The 26,669-nt window shown below is 37.6% G+C and overlaps 1 protein-coding gene and 1 long non-coding RNA gene across 5 annotated transcripts in view; one reads left to right on the plus strand and one right to left on the minus strand.

Annotated features, from left to right (window-relative positions):
• pik3r3b (phosphoinositide-3-kinase, regulatory subunit 3b (gamma)) overlaps positions 1-26,669 on the plus strand; it is a 214,834-nt gene that overhangs the window by 54,781 nt on the left and 133,384 nt on the right. For all 3 annotated transcript variants that reach the window (XM_083566979.1, XM_083566978.1, XM_083566980.1), the window contains exons 3-4: positions 16,829-16,921; positions 17,213-17,293. In XM_083566979.1, coding sequence (XP_083423105.1) covers positions 16,829-16,921; positions 17,213-17,293 — 174 coding nt within the window. The remainder of the gene's footprint in view (positions 1-16,828; positions 16,922-17,212; positions 17,294-26,669) is intronic.
• On the minus strand, positions 20,641-25,526 carry LOC310740837. 2 transcript variants are annotated; one of them, XR_014537764.1, is made up of 5 exons: positions 25,331-25,526; positions 25,149-25,223; positions 21,883-21,949; positions 21,132-21,185; positions 20,641-21,006 (listed from the first exon to the last, which is right to left on the minus strand). It is a non-coding gene; the product is annotated as an uncharacterized lncRNA (long non-coding RNA). The 2 variants fall into 2 exon arrangements; XR_014537765.1 differs by having other exon boundaries at positions 20,641-21,185.

Below are 26,669 nucleotides of genomic sequence, written 5' to 3' on the forward strand. Positions count from 1 at the left end.
TCAAGAAATTTATATAGCCCTCAAAACACACACACTACTAAATACTTGTTAGTACCTGTTCCATTTCTTATTCTGACTGCAATAGTAGCTCTAACTTTGCATACAGCAACTCGCAGAGACAAAGTGACCATTTATTTTAAATAAAAGCTGCCAACTTCCGGTGACATGACCAACAGCAACTGCTGGGACTAGATGAGGGCATGTTTATCCCTCAGTTGCTCAGTAGGATAAATGAAAAAATTATAATTCACTCTGCCAAATTTTGTACATGTAAATGTAAACCTAATCAAAATCTCCTTACCATTTCGACAGCACTGTGGTTATAAGACAACAATATATTTAGAAGCTGTTTTTAGTAAACATGTCCTGTTAGCAAAATGTATTTAGCAATAAAAACAGCTGTTAAGAAGAGAGAACATGCACACAAGAAAAAAATTGCAGAAATCAGATTCTGTCTACAGTGTAAATGTAGCCTTGGATATAACAATTATTTTCTTTTGTCCATAGTCATTACCTCGGGTAAACTATACTGAAACAAATGGCCGGTGTGTTGCGTCAATGCAGTGCAGCCTTGCACACGGAACGAAAATGATTCATCGATTTTCCCGCTGAAGTGTTGTTTTCAGCGATCAGCATTTTCTTTGCTGGCCATTTGCAGAAATGAACAGCCAACACCAAGAACACACTGACGACATTTGGCCTCAGGTAAGAGGCCGATCGATATATATATATACATTAAAACCCCAATTAGGTGCGGCAAGGGCTGACACAAATTTGTATAGTAAGTGCAAAGGAGATTGAATAAGAACTAAGAAACAATACTGCTTACGCTCACATGTACGATATATTTACGGTGAATCAGTGCTTGTAGGAGTGATATTGTTAGTGCTGACCGGAGCGATCGCGTGTTCTGAAAAAGAGACAGAATTGTATATTTAATCATGAAATGCAGCTTTAAGTGCCTGAGATGTTTTTCTACTCACCCTGGCTGGTGTCTACACAGAGTGTGTTTGCCATACAATCATTTGAGTAATAGTGTACATGTTGTGAGAAACTCAAGTGCCGTTCGAGAGGCATGTTAGGTCTAGTTTTTAGTTTTGGAGAAAACATCAGATGGTTCTTGAGTACCATTTGAATATATAGCACCGTGTTATTTACACACACATAGAATTGATTGTGGTTTGTGAAGGCATCTCATTAACTTGCTGTTTGAGCATTTTCCAGTTTCAGTTCCTTTTTATCGTTATCAATTTACGTTCTCATTTCTGCTGCACGGTATTAATTCTGTCATAATCTGTGTACAGCCTGTCGATTGCAGATGCGGTGCTGCACTCTGTGTTTGATTTGCACGACATCCACTACCTTACCCTGCTTTTTGCATATACACACACACACATACATATTACAGAATCCGACATCTTTTTTCTTTTTAGGTAAACTCATAAGTCGTCACACAGTTTTTACCTCTCTGGAATATAAATGCTGTTGGATATGTATATCGATATACATTTCTATGTTTAATGTACTGCAAATGCACACAATAGCCGAGACAGATGCAAAAGGATGCATAAAGGAAGATTTTTTTTTTAATTCACAGACAGACAAGTTCAGATTGGAAGGCATAAACATAAACAAGAAACAGGCAATGGTTCAATGATCAGCATACAACGTAACCAAGGACAACAAGAGCATGAACGTGAAATGAAACAAGATCAAGAAGCAAAAACTTTCAAGATTTACGAAAACTTAAAAAAAGGCTCGATATACAGTATGTACCATAACCGTAATATTTAATGGTTGTAAAACGGACTAAAGGGTGTATATATACAAGCACGAATTAAACACGGAAACAAGAACAGCTGTTCATGAGACAACGCGTTGACACGAGGACCAGTAACGGGGTGGAGACATAACATGAGTCAAAACAAAGCACATGGCTAACAAATGTACAACATGCGCAAGCTGTGATACAGTGCTTATAATTCCATTAAGTGTTTTCTTTGTGTAAAATAACAATAAAAGAACATTTGGCTATATTTTGTTTGAAATTTATGTTCCCCCAATATGAATTTCTTGTTGCTATAACTACAGCTTTGTGCGTATGTCGATATTTAGTGTAACTACACTCTTGCTTGTGCATTATTGCTTAACTCCGACCACATACTACTTGTACCTAGTATTACCATTGTAATCAATCATGTGAACATATAATCAATCTTGTATTTTTGCTTATTTTCAATCAGCAATATTTTATATTAATGATATTCAGCAGAGAATGAAAAATATTTATGCCTATTCACAATGATTTTTTTTCCAGTAATTTGCCCTTTCCTGATTCTGAAAATCTACTACTGCTTTTTATTATTTTTTAAACTTAATCTAGCAAGTTAAAAGTTAAAATAAGTTCTTATTAGGTTATAATAATTGTTGTTAGGTTATAATAATATTATTATTATTATTTATTATTTCATTTTGGCCATATGCTGTTTGTATAACCAAATTAATTGAATAATGTTAATCATTAACAAAATTATACGCATTTTATGTATTAAAAAAAAGTTTGTAGCATGAATTTGTTCGTAGGTTGTTACTGTGTTCGTTATTGACTACCCATATCTCCTACTGATGTAAGAGCTATAAATACTATCAAATAAACAATAAAATATACTAAACAAATCAAAATTATTGAAATACTGTATACAATATTTTGTATTAAGTAATAAAAAAATCCAAAATTAAAAATGAAAAAAATTCATTGGCCCTAGACCAGTGCGCATCATGTAGACTCGTTACTGTCGACGACTAGCTAGCGGCGACTCTCCTCTGTTTTGAAATTTGTTAGAATTCGCGAAAGTTCGTAAAGTGAATGTTCGTGAAGCCAAAATTTCAAATGAGCACCAAAAAAGTGTTTAGATATATTTTTGATATCCACTTTTGAATAATTTATAGAACAAAACTAATTATTATTTAACATCTAATAAGTGACTACAATAAATGTTGTTATTCTAATGTTATTGGTGTTATGCTATATTTCAGCATGACAATGTACTACTTGTATGATCTAATATAATAATTTGTAAAATCTAAAAAAATAGAAAAAATAGCTTTTACTTTGCGTTAAAGAAAATTAAAACAGAAATATGAGTAAGCCTGTTTTATATAAATCTGTGAGTACACATTCACAGATTCCAAATCTGTTAGAATTTGTTAGACAAAAATATATACATATTTACTATGCATACATACAGACTTATTTTTAACTTAGTAATGTAAAAAGTACATAAATATATAAAATATATGTTACCACAAAGTTGAAGGCGCACAATTGTATAGGATGTTTTTGGATGTGGTAGCATAAAATTTTCCCTTTACCTGAACTAGGAGACCCAAACTATCTTCCCAGAAGAGCAGAGGTTTTTATAACATTTTTATAATAATTAAGTATAAATAAACTCATTCATTCAACAGTAAATGAGGACTAAATGTGGAATGGGATGTTCTAAAAGCACGTTCTAATCTTATGTCTTGTGTAAAATAGCAATCTTATGGTCAGGTGTCCACACCCATCTGTCCATAAAGTGTATGTATGAAAAGCTATATTAACAGTAATGCAAAGACACAAAAACATCATTATAGTCATGTGTTGGAAAAAGAAACATGGCAGCAAAACTGTTTAAAAGGTAATAAAAATGTTTGTATTGTATTCACATTAGTATTGTTTTGATTAAGAATGATCGGCTCGATGAAATGTATTTCTGGTTAATTTTAGGATCTAAGCCATGAAGTAAAGCCATTTCTTTGTAGTTGGCTCGTGTTGTCAGGCTCTGAAGTGCACTCGTGTGTTTGAGTTGCTGTGTTTTCTTGTTATTGTTCACGGAGGTGCTCTGAGAGCCTGTGGCAGCGCTTTATCCGTCTGCACGCCATGTGGAGTGTTAGTGCTACAGGGGGTGGATGGGCAATATCTGATAAATATTTTGTGGCTCGCAGGAGTGTGTTGGCCTACATTCGCTTTCTCTCCTGCTTCTCTAACGGATGCCAATTACTCCGAGAAAACATGAGAGACGCATTCTGAAAACACGAGCATGGGTGTGCTGCGCCGAGTTGAAAAAATAACCTCGGTCTGCTTTTATCTTCCCTGCCTTATTAATTATGCATAGCACAGCGGTCTACAGCCGGGAGCTCCTGAATGAGTACATGTTGAGTACACACACACACACACACACACACACACACACACACACACACACACACACACACACACACACACAGTCTCACACACACTCATATTTTAGTTGCATTCTCAGTCAAAAACGTCTCTAATAGCTCTATAACGAGTTCTCGGTAAATGACCGTTACATTCACACTGCAGTCTGTGACCATCGACACCCCACTGCCTGTAGTTCACACACTTTTTAGGGATACGCCCCAAAACACACACACACACACACACACACACACACACACACCTTCAGCTCTCAGGCCATGCCTCAGGTGCTATACAACCCTAGCGTGGTCACAATGACCCCTTCAGTCGTAAACTGCTCACTTTGCCCTGGACGTGCAAAAGATTGATCCTTTATGAAGAAACAAAACACAGATAAATAGACATGTTGTCTTGAGGTCATCTGAACAGATTTATTTTAATGGTTCTAAAAAGTCACATGACCAGAACCTTCTATATATAAACAGATTTATTTAGATGTTTATAAACAGTCACATGACCAGAGCCTCTCATATCAAGCAAACCTCTGGTTAAGAGGACGTCTTTATCAAGTGCAGAGAATGAAATGAACTTAAGGAATATCTATAAGCAGTGTCATATCATAAAAGGTCCATCAGTTACACTAAATGATATGGAATATCCATTGCAAAAGGTTTGTTAAGTTGCATAGTAATGCAGCATTACTACGAGGCTTGTGGCAGAGTCCTGACATTAGAGACTCGAAAGTCGGCTGTTAGAAAGCTTCTGCACCATACACATCTGTTTATTGTAGAAGGGGTGTATTAACATCAACCTCGCTGAAGCTGTTCCTGACAGAGGAAAAGGACACTAGATAGAATCTTTAAATAGGTAATTAATGATATGTTAATGCTAGTAGTGTCCTTCAGCATTCTTATCATGCTCACAGGTCAATATATGCAGTTGTGACCACTGGGTCAAAGTGCTGTTTTAATTTCCTCACGCATAGGAGACTTGCGTGATCAAAATGTATGGCACATGCTAGTTTATATTTTATGTTCACCATTATTACTTGTGAAAAAATTATGTCATTGGTTTCTGTCTAGAGTTTACTGTATTTCTGGAAAAATTAGTTACTTTAGTTTCTTTTAGTTTCTTCAGACACATTTTCAAGATTTCTTTCAATCTTTAGTGGTTACATTTATGCACCTTTTTTCCTTATTGCCTTCTGTACAAGTCTCAGAAGTTACTCTCTGCTCAGCTTGTGTGTTTGTGTGTGTGTGTGTGTGTGTGTGTGTGTGTGTGTGTGTGTGTGTGTGTGTGTGTGTGTGTGTGTTTCCTCCCTCTCTCTTTTCCTCTGGCTTCCTCTCTCCCACTCTCTTGCTATAATTGAAGAGGCATGTGCTCCACGCCCCTCTCATGGGCCTCAGTCATTGGCTGCAGGGGAAACATCCGAGGACGAGCCCCTACCAGGTGGCGTCTTTTTGGGAAGCCCGCGGTCTGACCTCCCTCTCCGGGCCGATTCTGGCACCTGTTTTTTTTTTTTTTTTTTTTTGACATCTCATTAATTCGCTTACTCTTTCCAAACTTCTCTTTACTTCTTTTTACTTTCTCCCTGTTGCTTTTTCCAGCCTTCACATCAATGCTTCATCTTTTCTGCTTTGATCTTGTCTCTCAGTTTCATCTCCTCACTGCTCCATCCCATACTTATCTGCGCTTGAAGACTGTTGCTTTGGAGGAAAAGCAAACGAGATGTTCACAGTATAACATAGCCAGGCTAATAAACTTCAAATGCCGTCCAGTAACATTAACCGAACTGTGGAAAGACTTTTTAAGGGTCTTATTGATATTCATCGTGCTGAATTTTTCAGAAGATTGTCTGAAATGAAATGGGTCATCCATTTTTTTTATGGAAGCTCTTTCAGGAGCTTTAATTGTAATTTTAATCACGCAATTGTGCGTGATTAAAAGTGCGTGGGTGCGTAGGAGTGGGTGTACATGTGCATACAGGAGATAAAATTTGTGGGATTGATTGATTTCTTTAATGTATTTTCTTATTCCTGCAGGAATAGACAATGAATACGAAATCAATAAGGACTGAGAAACACCATTTGCATGGATAGCCACTTCGGATTGCACCTTCCAAATTCAATAAGCCTCAGTGACGCATTATTGCAATTATCTAAATTATTCAGCATACCTAGACACCAGCTTAGAGTGTATGGGTCTGTGTGTGAGAGTGTCTGTTTATATGTGTATACGAATGTGCCTTTAGTCTTTCGTGAGGTGTGAGCATTAATAATAATGTCTTTTAATTGAAAACCCCTAATTTTGTTTTAGGTTTTGACAGTGCATTAATTGGTTAAGTAATAATTATGGCAATTCAAAGTTCAAGAAATACATTTATGAACTTATCTACAGAAAGTGTGGATCTGGATTAGTTCCAGGAAATCTGAAAAATGTTTCTTAACATAGGAGCATATTGGACATGGCAGTGCTCATGTTTAACACATTCTTTCATTCACCTTTTGGGTCAATGATGCTGTAGTTTAAGCAACTATTTTGTAAAATAGCACTAAGGAATATTATTTAAAATGATCATAATTGGGTGCAAAAATAACTTTGAGAGTGGTTTGGATTAGTTGAGTGTTTATGGGACTTGGTGGGATTTGTCAGAAGGAATCATTGCAAGCGCCAAGGATTCTATGGTAGAAGAAGGATTGGTCGTGAGTGTTATAAGAGAGAGAGGTCATCTGTCTTGGTCAAGCGAGTCTAAAAAACAGTAGTGCAGTAGATAAAATGTTAAGCTTTTGTTAGGAACGTCATAAGTTCAAATCCTAGCACAACCACTAACCCTGCTGAGCCCTTGAGCAAGGCCCTTAACCCCCAATTGCTCAGTTGTATAATTGAGATAAATGTAAGCTGCTCTGGATAAGGGTGTCTGCTAAATGCCTTTAATGTAAATGTCTGTGGTATGGGACTGGTTGACTGTTTAGGAACGCCTAAGAGTGGGTGGGGTTGTTCACAAGTGTCTAGGTCAGGGGTCACCAACATGGGTTGGTGGGTAGGCTGGTCTGGGTGAATGTGTTGGGTAGAGTGTCTATAAGAGTGGCAGGAATGATTAAGTACCGTATTTTCCGGACTATAAGCCGCTACTTTTTTCTCACGTTTTGAACCCCGCAGCTTAAACAACGAGGCAGCTAATTTATGTTTTTTTCTGGGGTTTTCCCGGTTTCTTAAACTTCAAGCCAAAAAACTGAGCGACATAACATTAGACCAATGAAATTTCCGAACGGAAACAAAAAAACGCACCTCACCTGTGTTCTGAGCTGCAGAACGGGAGAAAAAACTTCCATGGAAGGAGGAAGACAGTGAACAATGACTTTCTTGGTAGGCTACTGTTTAGATACAAGCCGTTGTAACGTGTTGGGTCTGGGTGAAGGAAGAGCTCCAGTTGCAACAGAAATCACATAAGCACAGACAGGTTTCCAAAACTCGTGCTTTTTTTAATTTTTCTTGGCAACAGCGTTACGGGTTAGTCAAAGAAACTTAGAAATGAGCATCAGAAAATAATAAGGACATATTCCTTGGCCTTGCACACATGCAGTAATAGCAGAAAAATGCGGCGGCAGGCTATTCCCAAAATACCGCTATGCTCTTAAAGGAGCCACAACTTATTTTACCCGTTACACCGTGTAACAGACAATGTCTTTCATTAAAGCCTGTGTAAAGTTAATTCGTTTCAGTGTAGACTTATTTATGTATAAAATAAAAATCTTTGTCAAATTTAGTGGGTGCGGCTTATATATGGGTGCGGAAATTATGGTATGTGTATGTAAAGTAGTTAAGGAAATTGCCAAAGATCTACTGAAGCAGGAAGGATTGGTCAGTAGTGTGTATAGTGAAAGGATTGGTCAAGAGTGTCCACCGAAGTGAGTGGGACTAGGTTAAAAGTCAAGAACAGTCCTATTTGCAATAAGCTGGTGTGGGCGAAGATGTTTATTGCAATTAAACAGGAGCATTAACTGATTCTACCTGTTTAATTAGTTGATCTTGGCTTTCAATCAGTTGTGGCAGGGCCTGGACAGAAAACTTGTACCTTCACTGACCCTTTCTGGAGAAAACTGGAGACTTCTGGTTAAGCGTGTGCACAGGAGTGAGTAGGATTGGTCAAGGGGGTACAGAGAATTGAGCCTGACAGATAAAGGGGAAGTGGTAGCTCAGTGTTTGTTAGACTTGATTGTAAGGGTGTGAGTTCAAATTCTAGCACTGGTACTGATGCACCCTTGGGTAAAGAGTAGTAGCTCAGTTGTTAGGGCGCAGCGTTACTGTTTGGAAGGTCGGGGTTTCAAGCCCCGGTCTTGCCAGGCTGATACTCCTGGGCCCTTGAGGAAGGCCCTTAACCCTCTGTGCTCCAGGTGCGCTGTAACATAGCTGGGATATGCGAAGATAGAAATTTCACTGTGCTATAATGTATATATGATAAATAAAGGCTGTTCTTGCTTTTCTTTTTCTTTTTTTTATGTACTTAGTTTAATTGAGATAAATGTAAGTTAATGGATAAGGGCATCTGCCAAATGCCATGAATGTAAATGGTGACGAGTTGGAATGGATGGTCTTCTAGAGTTTTTGGGCCTTCTTTGAAATGTATTTCCTATAAAAAAAAATTATTGGTCAATAGTGTCTAAAAGACTGGGAATTTGTCAAGCGTATCCAGAATCTATGGAAGTGGACTGTAGACTGTAATAATTTTGAGACCAACCATTTCAGTTGTCTGGTTCCTCTCAAGGTTTCTTCCTCATAACATCTAAGGGAGTTCAGGGGTAAATGCACACCATTCACCTTAACTCTTAAAATTCTGTAAAGCTGCTTTGAGACAATGTCTGTTGTGAAAGGCAGTATAGAAATAAACATGACTTGACTTGACTTGACTTCAGTTTGATCCCCTTGAGAATTCTCAATCTCCAAACAGAAGTGTTGCAGTCATTTATCTTTTCCTGTAGACGTGAAACCAGTTCTGGCTTTTCTATTTCTTGATAAGATTAGTATTATACACCAAACCCGTTCTTTTATCGGTACTTATTCATAATCTCTTTCAGCATCTGAAATTAAATCCAGATGTTTTGTTGTAACTGCCAGTGGTTATGCAGCCAAGATAATGGAACACTTTATCTAGAGAATATGCACTAGATAATTCATAAATAGAAAACCTGAGCAGTGTTTGACAATTCAGACCTTTATGAGAGATTACCTGTAAACAGAACAGAGTTTTTTTGGTGGTTTATAGTCCTTACAGTTGGATTCTAGTACATTTTGATTTTAAGCACTTTAAAAGTCTGAATGATAAAATCTTATATATAGGAGTTCCCCGAGAGATGCTTGGCACTTGTTGGCCCTTTTGCCTTCACTCTGCGGTCCAGCTCACCCCTAAACCATCTCGATTGGGTTCAGGTCCGGTGACTGTGGAGGCCAGGTCATCTGGCGCAGCACCCTATCACTCTCCTTCTTGGTCAAATAGCCCTTGATGCCTTCAGTGTGACTCTACAATTTTCATAGTCATGAAAATGAAGAAAACTCTTTGAATGAGAAGGTGTGTCCAAACTTTTGGTCTGTACTGTGTGTATATATATATATATATATATATATATATATATATATATATATATATATATATATATATATATATATATATATATATATATATATATAATTTTATTTTTTTTATTTATTTTAATTTTTTTTATTTAGTAGTGCACTCTTAGTGCCGGTCCCAAGCCCGGATAAATAGGGAGGGTTGTGTTAGGAAGGGCATCCAGCATAAAAAGACGTGCCAAATCGAACATGCGGATCATGAATACAGATGATCAGCTGTGGCGACCCCTAATGGGAGAAGCCGAAAGATTTCGCATGTCTTAGTGTGTATTTATAACACGTTTTAGTATTAGTTTAATATTCATAGCATAATGTAAATGTAAGTACATGTTAATGTAATTTATATTATATAAAATTATATTATATTACACTATACTATACTATACTATACTATACTATACTATACTATACTATACTATACTATACTATACCAAGGTGTTGTTGTACCAGGTTATTGAGGCAGAAGTGGATGTGTGCACAGATGGATACTTAATTAGTGCAATACACAATTACAGGCTCTGAAAAAAACATGAATAAGAACTTGCCAATCTAGAACATGCACAAAAGCACGAAATGAATACAACAGATGCTTGTCAAAGAGTGCTACATTATACAGAACTTCATAGTAGTGCTTATTGTGCATTAACTTGCCTTGATCCTTTGTGGTATGGTGTGGTGAGCACTTTTGGGGCTGATATGACAGAACCCTCAGTTAAAAGCTTGGAACCTGGCAGGCCTACTTTGGTCTCAAGGGTCTTCTGTGCAGCCAGACACTGGTATGAGCTGAGCTGGAGAGCTGCTATGCATGTTCAACCAATTCGTTCTGGCCAGAATACAGGCAACAGTCCCCTTGAAATTGTTGATAAATTTTTTATAACATCGGCTCTGACAGTTTCGGCAGCTGTAATTCGAATCACAGGTTTATAATAATGTGCTCATTCTAATAGTGCTTCTATAGTATAAATGTAAACAGGGAATTTGATGTTGGACGCAACACAAAAGCCTGTTATTGAGAAAACATTTAATTTGATGCTTTGTTAGGAAAAATATTTCACATTTTGGAAGGAGTCTCCAGTGTCAGTGCTTTTGAACAGTCAGCGGGAGAGTTTAAATGTAAATAAATAAAAAAGAAATAATAAAAATTATATATAAATGTATATGTGTATATATATATATATATATATATATATATATATATATATATATATATATATATATATATAACATAACATTGCATATATAAATATAATATAATGCCTGTATTAAAAATGCTTTTTTTCTCTTTGACTCACTGCATTTTGTATGAATGTCCATTTACCTCAGCCGCCTTAAATCATCTGATATAAGCTTGAATCAGTTCGCTCTGTGTACATAACATTCATAGTCTACTGCTATTTCTCATTTGTAGGAGGTGTGAAGTGTACGAGCGCCCAGATTTTGAGTAGGAATAAGGACTGTAAACATGATTCATACAATGCTAAAGCCAGTTCTATTTAGGGATAATAATTATAGTGGCCTGTATATGATGTTATATCTTCGCGTATATCACAGCCCTACCTGTGTATCTGCTTTGAGACAATGTCTGTTGTGAAAAGCGCTATAGAAATAAACTTGACTTGACTTGTGTATCTCCGTATATGTTTATACATCACATGTCCACAGAGAGGACACGACTCAACAACTTGCTTTTTTACTACTGTTCCTTTGAGTCCTAAACAGAAGTGTAATATAGCCCCTGGTACTTCGTAAAGCACACAAAGGCAGTTCAGAGTCTGCAGTGACTGAAACGCCCCCTGGTGATAGCGGGCGAGCTGCACACAATTCACACATCTATTAAGATGTGATTACAGCAGGGTGAAAATAGTGTTGGATTTTCTGAGTGAATACAAGTTAGAGAAGTGAGAGAAAGAGGTAAAAAAAAAAAAGAAGGACAGGGAGAGAGAAAAAGAGAGAGAATTGGAAGTTAAAATGCATTGGAATGTTTGTGTGTATTGAACATTTGTGTTTCTTGTACAGTCAGTGAGCTGACCCCTGGATGGAGCCACATTAATGGCTTTGTGCAAAAGTGCTGATCCCTGTAATTCCCTGTCACCCTGACGGGAGCAGTGCCGCCTCGTTAAAACACACACACACACACACACACACACACACACACACACACACACACACACACACACACACACACTCGTGCACGGCTGCCATGGAAGCCCAAGAAATTGCTTTCTGTCCACTTAATAGAAAACAGATAACATCTGCTGGACTCCTGTGTTCTCTAAAGCATCAGGACTGGCGCTCTTAGAGTTTGTTCAGTAACAATGAGGCTGCTGCTGTCTAAACGCATCCTGCTCTTTTCCCTCAATTACAACCCAGGCCATTTTACGCAAAAACGCCATACAGCTACGTAAGCATCGTGTCTTTTTATATTAATAGGTGTTTTTTAACATCACTGGAGCACCAAGTCATAAAAAATGGCAGATAGTAGTAGAATATTGTTATTAAAAAGATACATATACCTTTAGTCACATGGAAGATTCTGGTTAAATTATGAAATTAGACCTCCAACTGAGATTTCATTTTGTTTTCCATGTACAAGTTTGCAACAAGACAAAATATTAATGTTTATATTCCAGGCAAGTATCAGTTTAATGTCTAGCTTTTAAGACGTCCCGTTTTTGCTAATAAAAATACGGTTTTTTTTTTACTACAATTTTTATTACCAACCAAAAACAAGGCAACAATGCAGCCTTTCTATGTGCTTTGCCTGGGTGGGACAAGTGTGTTTGAATTCAGCATGGGCCAGTCGTAATGGTATTGTTCTCAGTCGGCAGGAGCCAGGGACTCCAGAGGTCTGGGCCCTCTCAAAGTGAGGTATCGCCTGTTGACGGATTGCCACCCTGACTGTGTGAGACAGCAATGCTAATCGAGGAAACCATACAAACATACAGGGCTTTCTAGGACAAGAGAGGAAAACTACACCGAACATGTAAACAATCGTCAACAACTGCTCCATAAAGACCTCCAGATGAACTATTAGGGGATTACACAAATGTTTGTTTGGAATTTTTTTTTCGCCATGTCTTTCACATTGTATATAACATGTACTCTGGAAAGTGTGAGGATTTAACAACAAAGGAATGAGAGGCTGTATGTGTGTTTAAGGAAGAGAGAGGGAGAAAGAAAGAGAGAGAAAGAGGGAGAGAGAGAGAGAGAGAGAGAGAGAGAGACGAAGAGAGAATTATGATTCTGTCAGAATCACCCTCACCTCTTTGCTCATTCATAAGCCATGCCTTCTCGAAGTCCGTGGAGAGAGCGACAGAATGTGGAGCAATTAAAGGTGCTTTGTGCTGCCCGAATACTAAAAGCTTGCCACTGCTAACAAATGTAATCCCAGTTTTCATCCCTGTGCCACCTTCCTCAAAAACTCCCAGATGTTCCAGCTATTCATCTCTTTCACCTTTTTTTTGTCATTATTGCCTCCAAACAGTGTCCTTTCAGACATTTCTCATTTAATTACCTATAGAAAAGTATTAAACTGTTGATTTGCATAATGATTCCAGATGGGTCCAGAATTTTCCCATTCGGTTCCCCTGGTCCAGAATTGACGATTTCCAGTTGAAGGAACGAAACTAGATTCTCATGTATGCTAATTTAGAGTCTTTCCAAGCTCAATTCTGTAAATGTTTGGTTTCATTAAATTTTTTAATTTGCACAAGTCAAACAAATCACCCATGTTGCACAACAGGGCCACAGTTGCACCGATTAGCATCACAGCTACTGTATATCCACAGTCCCAAACAACAAGCTTTTCAGCTATTAACAGATGCTCCTTTGTGCTCCTCAGTCTGATAAACAAACATTCCCTAATGATGAAATATGATCGCTAAGATAGAGAGCCGGTGATAGCAGCAAAACGTATGCATCAGTCCTAATTAGCATTGTCACTAGGAGCTCATGAAATCAAAAAGGCCACCGTTCCCCAAGTCTCACTGCTCACACATGAGTGGGAAGACCATGTGGCCTCTGGAATTTCTCCTAGGAATTTCTTTCAATAACCTTCATGCTAATATGATGCTAATGGCGCAGTTATCTATGTAAATATCGCACAAAAGCCATGCCACTCAGTCCACCCATGTAAATGGCATTCATGTTTGCTAGCTCTCACATTGCTAATCATCACTTAAGTGGCATTTTCAAGCCTTTAGTTTAACATGACAGGACTGTAAGAAATGGTTTAGGGTAGGTGATTATTTATGAGCCACTTGTATCAGACACACAATGAGTAGGAAAGCAGCTGTACAGCCAGTGCATCAACTCGCTCTGATATTTAGCTCCAAGTCAATCAAATATATTGTTTTGTTTAATTTTTGTCCACGTTCTGGGCTAGTGGTTTTGGGAAAAGTCATCTATGCTGAAAAAAAAAACCCCTATTAAATCATGACAGAATTTCTAATTCATTTCAGTTCAATTTATTTTCATTTGTATAGTGCATTTAACAATGTTAAACTAATTGGGTAAACTAATGGGTTTCACTACAAATTCCAGTATAAACCATTAGCTTTTATACATTAAAACTATTACTGAATGGTTTCCATTGGGTAGTGTGTTTGTATACATCATTAAATCAACCATTGTAGAAACATGTTGGAATTAGAATTTCTTAATGACATCCTAATAGTCCCTATTAGTGTCCAGTAGATACCAACATGTGGTAAACAATTCACCTAAGGTATTCTATTCCAGTATCCAGTGGGAAATGGGAATAATTGGTACTGTAGAAATACAGAAATGACCAAAAGAGAACCCCAGCTTTTATTAAAACCAATCCAATACCCATTATAACCATTGAAAATAATACAATTCACAATAGCAGTAATAGTATAGACCATAGCAGTAATAGTATAGCAGTAATTCCTCATGGTTGTTTAATTGGTCCTTTATGGAATCCAGTAGACATAATTTGCCACTAATAGAAGGCAAGAAATTACCCGAAGAGAACACAGCTTCCAATAAAACTTATAGAATTCCCATTATAACAATTTAAACAATACAATTTCAACTTTAACAATTAAAACTTAACGTTTTTAAGAGTTTCTCATAGTAGTGCTAAGGACTGTATATGAAGTACTAGTGAATAGTTTGTAAAGAAGAAAATGTGCAGTTCGACACTGAGAGGAAAATGTATGTTCTAATAATTTTAATGAAACTAATTGAAATTCCCTGTTAAACCTTTTAAACTTTCTGAATGAAACTTTCTTACTGATTCAAAGCTGTAAGCTAGTTAATATAGCTAACATTGCCACACCAAAGATAAGATCATAATATTTATCCAAAAGAATAACCACAAACTATGTTAACTATTTAAACTGTTCAAATGAATCAATTGGTATATTTAACATGGTAACATTAACGCACTAGTGGGGCTGTAGCTATTGATTATTTTAGTAATTGAGTTTCCTACCGATTATTCCACCGATTAATTGTGTAATCGGAAAAAAGAGGTACTTTTTCTTTAGTAAAGCACAATACTAAATATACAAGAGAAAATAAGACGGGTCTCTTAAAAAGAACAAGGAATTTGTTTTCTTTTTAGAAATATTTACATTTTATTGCTGAAATTGCAAACAAGAATATCTGTGAAAACTAAACCATTTTAGTGCATTTAATTACCATTAAACATCAAAATATAAATATATAAATAAAAAAGAAAGAGGAGAAAAACAAGAAAACGCACTGTACAGTGTTTTCTATATGTTTAAGTTTGAAATGATCCCAAAATTTTAAAACTTTTTTTCTTTCACCTAAATCCTATGGAAGCCTGTTTCTGCCACGTTAAAAATAAAAAAGGTTTGCATAATTCGGAATCCTTTTTGGTTTTAATTTCAACTTCATTCTTCGCAACTTTTTTTTTCTTGAAATTCTGACTATTTCACATAAACATCCAACATTTCTGGCGCATCTACCATGTTGTGGGCCTGAAGTTTAAAGCTGTTGGTGTATGACAGGGGCTCCTCTGCTTCATCTGTCTTGTTCCGTCTCCTCCAGAGCTGATTGTTAGACAGATGTCTCTCCAGGGATCGGAGGCTTAGTTTGATACCATGTGATGCTATTGATTGTAGCTTATTTTATTTTTAATGTGTAAAGCTTTCTGTCACAACAAAGGAAGTGACCAATTGAGTGCCCAATTACAAAAAAAAGTCGGAATTGCAGAAAAATAATCTTGGAATTGCGGAAAAAAAAGCTGCTTGGCGGAAACCGGGTTTCCATATGAAACTTCTCCTCACCTCTCACTGTTTTTTCCCCACTCCTCCATTTTTTTTTTTTATTCTGCAGCATCTTCTGTGTTTACCTGTCCAGAGCGCTCCAGAGTTTAGCAGGTTGTGCATGTGTAGTTAAACAGACTAAACTTAGCATTAAAGCAAATAATTTGCCTTAATGAGTTTTTTGTATTCGAATTACTCGAGTTACTTGAAGAATTGTTTCAGCCCTACACAGTAGGGCAAACATTCTAACATGCTAACATTCTCAATCAGCACTAAGCTAATTCTGAAGTCCAAGCATGCACACATATATTTAGAAATAAAGGTTCCTGTCTTACTCTGATGTGGTATTTTATTTTATAATGACTACAAGTATATATTTTTTTATTTACGTCATATGCCGGGTCGGTATATTTGCAGATGCTCGTAAATCTCGTGTCCATCTCTGTGTCTGTGTGGACGTCATGGTGTCTATCACTATAATGACAGGGTGACTGCGACAGCTTTGTCTCTAGGGAGGACTGCCACGGTGGCTGCTAATCAGAGAATATGGGGTGTCAGTGGCAGAATATCGCATATCTTTCCTCGCCTGCTTTTCTTTCTTATTCTAGTGAGTAATGGATAGAGCATGGCGGATTGTCTGTAGTTAATCCCCCTCTACATGTGTGTGTGTGTGTGTGTGTGTGTGTGTGTGTGTGTGTGTGTGTGTGTGTGTGTGTGTGTGTGTGTCTAACAACAGGCTGTATGGTGGTGGATTCTCTGGAGCAGTCTACCGTGCCAGACCAGGCTCTTGCTGTGGTGCTCAGACTCACTGAAGCTCTGGAGAGACCGGGTGAGATTTATCACTCATTAGTGTACAAAGACTTAAAGCCAATCCATCATACAGAACCAGACTGTTTCAAAATGCTAATAATTGACTGTGTGGTCAATACACAAGCATGCTAGTTTCTGTGTATTTCAACTTATTGACTTTGCTATTGGCCCACATTTTAACCTATTGAAAGGAAAGTCACCACATTTTGCTCATAAATCAGAGCTCAGCTCTGGCTGTTATTTATTCTTTGTGTCAGTTCCATCATGTAAATCTGTTTTCACCACATGGTTGTCCTTTGTGTTTGAACAGGCTGGGAAAACGAGCCTCTCTACAGAACCTTGTTGGCTTCCAGTGCTGCAACGCTCGACCTACAACAGGCTCTGGACACAGGTGAGTTCGTGTAATTGGAAAATGCCATTGGCACAAATTTTAATTTCTAATTTAGCATTGAACAACATGTTTGTTTTATTTCTAAGCTGCAATGTACATCACAGTTAAATGTAGGGAATATAAGTTAATTTGACTTGTTCTATTTAGTGTAAATTCTTAGTGCAGGTACATCTTGCTTTGTGGCACTCAACAAACAGCTAATTAGGGAGAGATGAAGGCAGTGGCACACAGACAAGAGGCAGCTGTCTACTGTTTGGAACGAATGCAATATTTGTCCTTATTATGAATCAAAACTGTCTTCAGTTTCTTCCAAGTAGCATGATTGGAACATTTACTTTCATGCATACTTTAAGCTCAATGCCCCTCAATCAAGTATGATTTTTAGCCTTTTGTAAGGAAAAAGTTTGGGCAGCTCTGAAACACGATATGCGTATATGTTTAGGGGAGTAGTAGGTGGGTGGAGCACTGTTCATGCATGCACTGATAACAAGGTATAGAGATCCATGGTCCAGGTCTGTACGTACACACACAAAACAGCAATGTGCCATATTAATAGCAGGTATTGAAACGTATAGCAAAAATATTTGATATTGATCCTTGAAGATCTCCAACTTAGGTTGGACGTATGTATTTTAGGTTGATGTTGGGTCATTCACATTAAGAGCAAAACTTTCATCTCATCATCTATTAATCTTCGGAAAGTACTTTATCATGACGAGGGTCACGTGGATACAGTTCAGTTCAGTCACACAAAAACTAGATACATTGCTTTAGGTAGAATAACTGAATAAGTGGTTAGTTTATCTTTATTTATTTCCCAAAGACATTTTGTTTGCAGCATACAAGCATGTCACATAAGACCTAAGACAACTTAAGCACACAATACAAACACAATTTCTTCCTAAGAGGTATTTACCTTAAATTTTAAAACTTTACAGCTGAGGGAAACAATTAATGGTTTAAACACAGTGCATCGTGGACACTCACATTTGCAACCTCATTTACTCTAAGGTACAGTTTCAACTTATCTGACCCATGAAGTATGTAGTATTGTATGCTGTTTGGCTTTCAAGACAGCATAAATTTGTCAGAACATGGATTCTACTAACTCCTTGTCAATTGGATATCTATACAGTTAAAACAGTGTCCAGGCTATCCCAAAAAATATCATGGAGTATTTTATTAATCACAAGGTTAACAAAGTGATGAGCAGTTGTAGTGTCTGTAAAGATCCTCACTGTGATTAAAATCAAGAGGCCATGCTGACCATCAAAATCAATGAAACCTTGCCTTTTTCTGGAACTATTTGTTGAACCTTAAAAACCCTTGGCAGGACGTCCACAGTAAGGCACAGTAAGCCATAATGCAGAGGAGAATGACTGTTGAACTGTACACAACATACTCCAACATTTTCACCTAATGTGATCAGCTATTATAAAACTGGATTCTGGACAAAGTTTGATAAAGATATTCATAAATACAGTATGGATGAGATTTTTTGCTCATGGTCTGCATGGTTATTCTCTACCCTTCAAACTCACCAGATGTTTTCATCGCACCATCCTCAGGAAGCTATTGTTGAAGTTAAAACAGCGTAAAAAAAAATCCCACACTATTCGGGAGACTATTTGAGCGATCACACTTACCACCAAATCACTCGTATGAACCATTTTCAACACTCCATTGAATGCAAACCGATGTTGGAAATGCTGTTCTGCCTGATGTAAACCACACTGTCATGCACCCCTAATAAACTAGAAACCGAAACCGTGTGCATTCACGAGTGCTCAGTGTGAACCTGCCCAACATCATTCCCTTCTGTTGGATGTTGCAAATGTTATGTTTCATTAAACACCACACAGCAATGTGTTGACGTTCAGTGAGCATACTCAAAGGCCTGGATCCAATATTCAGAATATGTGCTTATTGCTGTCAATTTGGGATATTATTTGTGAAAAGGATAATAATGTTACAATAGTGTGATTAATGAGCAATATACTTTACAGCTGGGTTCATGTTCAGAACCCAAGTGCCTGTCAAAACACCATGTAGGTAAACAAGGTTTAGTGTAAATATTTCACACTAACAGCTTTTTTTTTTCCTTATTTTTTTTCGCACTAAAATATAATTCATGACAGTTCTTGTGAACTTGTTCTGGGCAGCGCTTTGAAAGTTGGGCTGAAAGTTTGTGCTGAAGTTCTTGCTGGCACCACAAGGGAGTGCTCTGACTTTTATTTCGGCTGTGCCACCCCATAAATAAAGTGGCACTAGAGGTGAAGCTGAAGTGAAACTTATCCTAAATATATGCCTTGTCCTTTTTGTGTGTGTGTGTGTGTGTGTGTGTGTATATATATATAAAACTTTCATATTAATATTTTTATTACAAGCGTTGCAGATTTATTTAGAAATCTATAAAGCAATAACTATGCACTCAAACAGAAACAAGTGATAAATACAAAAAAAATAAGTAAAAAAGTTCACAAGGTCTGACATTAGTGTTCACCCAGGTACCTGCCAGTCATGCATGTTAAACACATAACTTTTTTACTGAACTTTATTTTTCAGTTAATTTACATTACATGTAAGGCATTTGTCAGATGCCCTTCTCCAGAGTGACTTACTGTAATCTCAGTTATAGAGCTGTGCAATCGAGTGTTAAGGGCCTTGCACAAGGACCCAGCAGTGGCAGCTTGGTGATCGAGGATTTGAACCCATCACATTCTGATCAGAAGTACAGCACCTCATCCACTGAGCTACCACTTCCCACAATGCCATTGGACAATAGACATTGCACAATAGTGTTTTTAAATTTTTTTATCTATGTAAATTACATTTTATTTATACACCACAATAATGTATTTGTACATAATAAAAAAAAACATGCATTTGCTTAAGTAGTCACCACCCATTCCATAAATTAGTTTTGCCATCAGACATCACATAATTTGTTGAATGGACCTATGTGTGATAAAATGTCTTGTGGTCTCACTAGAAATTCACATGCTGAGACAGTGTTCTAGAAAATTTTAGGACTTTTGCATATAAAGCAACAATAAATAGTGGAAAAATTGCCTAAAGAAAGCCTTCCAGCAAAAAGTCAGTGACTTTGAAGAGGGTGTTATTCAGAAAAGCAACAAAGAATCCAATAGTAAACCTGAGCTGTAGATCAGCTGGGAAAATCTGATGACTTTAAAAACATAAAAGAGTATAAAGAAGTTGTAGTTGTGGTTGAACAATCCTGTCCAAACATATGAAAAAAATTTCTAGTCTGGTTGAGACCTTTTTAACTTTTGGCAAACCCCCCCCCCCCCCCCCCAAAAAAAAAACAAAAAACAAAGCAGACTTATCCCCCTGAGGACAGAATTACCAGACTGAAACATGGTGGTGACAGTTTCATGTATTGAGAATACTTTAGCCTGGATAGAAAAAATAGTCAGGGGTAAAACCATAAACATGAGAGACTGGAGACTCTTTCAACAGGACAACAACCCTAGAGCTACACTCATGTGATTCAGAATTAGATTCAGTTAGAATGGCCAAGTCAAAGCCAAGATCAGCATAAGGATTTCTAAAATGACTTGAAAATTGGTATTCAGCAACAGTCTCGATATATATTACCAGGCTCAGGCAATATTGCCAAGAAGAATGGGCAAAAACAGCAGAGTTCAGATGTGTTAAACTGATAGCGAATTCATATCCCAGGAGACTTGCAGCTGTAATTGCACACAAAAATGGTACTAGTGAATACAGACTTAGGGGAATGTATACTTATGCAACCAGCACATCTGCTTTTCTGTTTAATTAACCTTTGTGTCAAGTAGAAATATATATTTTGCACCTTTGCAATGAGAAACCATGAACAATAAGTCTATTTCAGTTCCAGGTTGTAACACTACAAAAAAAAGGAGGGGGGTAAATATTAATGCAGCATGCAGTATGCAGCATGAATCAGGAATGTTCAGTAAATATTCTTTGGAATTTAAAGCATGCTGTGTCTCCTATATATATATATATATATACAGGTTAGCCCTGAAGTAACAGGCTGGAAATGCTGCCCTCAATGTGGTATCTTGGCGGCCTGAGAAATTCAGAGAAAGCATTACCTCACCCAGACCAGGTTCCTGACTAGCAGGTACCTGGGTGAACACTAATGTCAGACCATGTGAACTTTTTTACTTTTTTTTTGTATTTATCACTTGTTTCTGTTCGAGTGCGTAGTTATTGCTTTATAGACTTCTAAATAAATCTGCAACGATTGTAATAAAAATATTAATAAAAATGTAGCATTTAGTTTAGTAGTTGCTCAAATGAAAGTTATATATATATATATATATATATATACATATATATATATATATATATATATATATATATATATATATATATATATATATATATATATATATATATACAGGTTAGCCCTAAAGTGACTGGAAGTAGCTGGAAATGCTGCCCTCAATGTGGTATCTTGGCACTCGAAAATGTGGGTGCCATTTAAGGCGGTGGCCAAGAAGTGGCGTAGTCGAGCGGCCTGAGAAATTCAGAAAAAGCATTACCTCACCCAGACCAGAACAGCGCATGACACTCACCGCCCATTCGCAAAATGTTGGGGTGTCGTCATGGACGTAGAGAGCCGATTTTAGCCTGGGCGTACGCCTTTTGGAAATGCATCATAGATGGAGAGAAAGACAGATGGAGAGAGAGAAAGAGAGAGAGAAAGAGAGAGATGATGAAAAAACAGGAAGTAAGAAATGAAATGAAAAAAAGCATGCAGTACATTATGTATATTCATGAATTCTATCCATGTGTGTATATAATTCATGAATACACAGTATGTGCATATATATAGATAATAGGCATATAATGAACGTAACAACCCCTTCAAACACAAACACACACACACACACACACACACACACACACACACACACACACACACACACACACACACACACATAAAACTCAGCAGTAGCCAGAAAAAGCCATTCCAGCTCCAGTCTCCCTGGATACAGTGACACACACAGACAGACACACACACAGAGTGAAACTCTTGTCCACTCGACAAGGCTCGCTCATCTTGGCTCCCTTTCTCTGCACTTGTCTCCACACTTGGACGTCTCTGTCTCCTCTTTCTAAAGAGGAGAGCTCAGCAAAACGCAGTTATAAAATCGCTGCTCTCATCTTCCGCCATTTCCGCCTCCCTATTGGCTGGCGATGATGTCATCCTGTCCCATATAGCAGCGTCGATAACCTATTAGATGCCAATGTTTTACAGTCAGCTGTTCCAGGAGGAGTGTTCTGCTGCCTAAGCTCTTCCACATGCCTTTTGTTTTATTGGTGTCGTTTAGTGAGTGCCTTGATTAACACACAGCGAGTTAACTATTTAAGAGATTTCTACCGGGAAGATTGGAAGACTTCGAAAAAAAAAAAAAGAAAAGAATAAGAAAACCACATACACACACAGACACACACAAACACACAGCTCAGGGGGCATTCTATTGTTTGAGTAGTTTAATAGTTCGGTATTTTTTGCATTTTATGGAATCTTTGAAGTCTAGATTAAATCAAATCTCTTGATTTATAAGGTAAAGGTTCTGACCGGTGCAACGCAGATCATCTTAAACCCAGCCTTGACCTTAAGCAAGCCCCAATCAATCCTGCTTAACTCAGTCATGTGTGAAATCTGCTCTGAAGGGGGTCATTAAAACATTATTACACCATATGAGTGTGAGAGAAAAATGCTTGTGGTGCATGGTGAAGCCTGACTGTTCAGACAGACAAGTTTGTTTTTCATGTCAGAATTCAGCAGTCTGCTTATCTCTATACTTTTTCATATACTTTTCAAGTCTTATGAGGTTCTTCCCAAAAAACTGTTGCCACAAAGTTAGAAGTGAACATTTGTATAAGATGTATTTGAGTGCAGTAGCAAAATGTGCTGCATGAAAATAGGATTTACATGGGCTGGAGTGGAAGATCTCGATTGGCCTGCTATAGAGCTCTGAGCTCAACCCTATTGAACAACTGTGGGATGAATTGGTACACTGAGTGCACCCCAGGCCTCATCACCCTACATCATACCTGACTTTACTACATTTATGGCATTTGGCACAAACACATATCCAGTGAGACTTGCGTTTATTTCATTCACACAACTGAGTAGCTTTAGGGTTAAAGGCTTTGCGCAGGGGCTCAGGAGTTGCAGCTTGATGTGGCTGAGATTTGAACTCACAGCCTTTTTATCCAAAATCCATAACCACTTCTACTATACTAACCTCATAGTGGTTGAATGACCACAAATTTACACAAGCTCACTTTTGTTTACATTTATGATACATAACCCATCGACCTTTTCATCCTTAGTAACTGCATAGGTAACAGTGGTTTCAATTAACCTACCAATTTTTAGGATAGTACACCCAACTATACAACTCAGAAAATATCACAGGCAGGTACAAGAAAAAATACTAACTGGCCCAGGACCAAACAAACCTCCCTGCATTATTAGTTGAACCAATGTTAAACTTAAGTAATGTAGATAGAACTGAGGTTGTGTCAGAACCAGGTTTCTGGTAGCATAGTTGTAAGAGCTCATATTAAAAAGAAATATACAAATAAAAGAGAAAACTTTTCGAGGTTTGGACCACACTCACTTTGTATTTCAATAACCCAAATACACATGTACCGTATTTTCCGGACTCTAAGCCGCTACTTTTTTTCCCACGATTTGAACCCCACGGCTTAAACAACGAAGCAGCTAATTTATGGATTTTTCCTAAGTTTTTCCCGGTTTCACAAACTTTATGCCAAAAATCTGAACCCCATAACATTAGACCAATGAAATTGCCGAACGGGTTCAGGTGAACCAATGAAACTCTGTATATTAAATCAGATGCGCTCCCACTGAATCGGGCCGCACCACATCATAAATATGGATGATGTTCCTCTGACGTTTGACCTGCCGCTCACTCGGACTGTCTACAGGAAATGCGAATCATTCGTCACGCTGAGAACAACGGGCATGAAAAAACACTTCACCTGTGTTCTGAGCTGCACGGCATCGGGAGAAAAACTTCACCGATGGTGATTTTTAAACGCACGACGATGCTAAAAGAAAAACTCCCGGGAGAAATAGTTGTGAAAGGAAGGAGAAAGACAGTGAACAATGACTTTCTTGGTAGGCTACTGTTTAGATACAAGCCGTGTTACAGACACTGTCTTTCGGTAAAGCCTGTGTAAAGTTTATTAGTTTCAGTGTAGGAACCTGCGGCTTATAGACAGGTGCGGCGTATTTATGTTCAAAATAAAAATCTTTGTAAAATTCAGCGGGTGCATCTTATATTTGGTTGCGCTTAATAGTCCGGAAATTACGGTAAATATATAAAGAAGAACTTAAAGAAAACATAAAAAACACATCCACTAATGCACTTTAATTCATCCAGGCGAGACGAAACACATTTAAAACTAGATTTAAAACTCCTCCACTTATTTTTTGAAAACGTGTTGCAGCACACGTTCATTTTATATTTTTTGTAAACGTGTTTACAGCATATATATATATATATATATATATATACACCATCCTGTTACCATCTGAACAACCAAAATTGAACCCAATTATAGCACTTCATAATCATTTACATAATTTATGTCTATGGTTGTATAGTCATGAACAAGCAGGTGAACATGGAAGTATACCTTAATGTACATAGCGATCTGCATCATTTGTTTTCATACCAAGATTATTTCCACAATTAAGCACAGACATTTTCTTTCACAACAGATATACAGTCCAAAGCGTGTCAGCTTAATATAATCTCTCTCTGATTTCTATTTTCCCTTTTTTTTATCTACTCACAATCCCAATGGCAACCGTTTCAGACACGTCACATTTCCTCGTTACGTCTGCGCGAAGCAGGTTTCTTCCGTCCAACTGTAAGAGCAAGCACTTAGCATGAGCGTGTAATCTACAGAATGAATTGCTGCCTGATTTAAATAAAGCTGAAATGATTATAACCATTTGTCATATCACAGAGTTACCTTCAGGACCTGCAGTGGCTCTTCCACAAAAGCGTAGTCCTGGTTGACTGAACACTGAGTAATGATGGGTGCTGTTTACAGCAGTAATTCTATGCTGGAGGTCAATGCTGATGGCATTTTGTCTTAGTTTCGTCCCCTCGCTCACCCCATATCTCTCTTCACCCTGTACTTCACACTCATCGCCTTCTCCACACACATAAACTCAGCGCAAAGCCCTATTCTATCTTGGTGGGTAAACAATGGTGTGCGGTGGTTCTGCTGAGCATAACCCAACAGCGCTGTGGCACGACACACCGAAGCCCACGAGGTTTGCAGATATACGACAAGGAGCTTGTTGTGGTGGCTGACTTTTTTTTCTATTTTTCTGCTCCTTAACATAATACCTCATTGCCACCACAGTTTATCTTCTTGGTGTAAGGGCGGGCATGGAACTACGTGCATTCTAATGCTTAAAGCTTCTTCACAGATCTCCCACGCGACACTATAAACGGAAACTTCACTCAACATGGTTTACAGATATATGGTCTGGGCAGCTCATGTTAGTTTTTTCATTACAGGCTCTGGAAATGTTTTTTATGCTTGCCACATGGTGTATTGTTTTCCCATGCTATACAACTTTTGGAAATTTTGGAATACTTACAAAAGTTGACGTTTTTTTATTGAATTATATTCGAATAAAAAATACAATTGGAACAAGAATAGCTAATGGTGATTTGCCTTTTTTTTTAATTAAATATTTACATTAAATATATGCATAAAGAAGAAATATTTTAATTATTGTTGGGAAAATTTGCAATGCAAAGTGAATTTTCCCATAGGAAATAAACTCAGATAATCTGTTCCGCACACCCAAAAATATTTATATTAAAATAATTTGAATGGGATTTTACTAATAATTATTGTCCTTAATGTATCTAAAACAAATAACAAAGATTAGTACACAATCTTTCTTTCGGCTTCTCCCATTAGAGGTTGCCACAGCGGATTCTCCGCATGTTTGATTTGGCACGTTTTCACGCTGGATGCCCTTCCTAACGCAACCCTCCCCATTTATCCAGGCTTGGGACCGGCACTAAGAGTGGCTGGTGTTGGTTCTCTGACCGGGGTTCGAACCCGGGGCTGCAGCGGTGAGAGCGCCGCATCCTAACCACTAGACCACCAGGAGACCTAAAGATTAGTGCACAATATGAAGTGAAAATAACCTGCACTTTACCTTTGGAATGAGTTGTGGCTGGCGTGAGGGATACGAGGGGGAGTGAAGGAGGGAGATGAGGAGGGTTTTTGCTTGGAAGGAGAATCTCCTTCCATGTGGACACACATGGTCACAATACTAAACGGT

The sequence above is a fragment of the Silurus aristotelis genome (assembly GCF_946808225.1).
Source record: "Silurus aristotelis genome assembly, chromosome: 2".
Taxonomy (NCBI): domain Eukaryota; kingdom Metazoa; phylum Chordata; class Actinopteri; order Siluriformes; family Siluridae; genus Silurus; species Silurus aristotelis.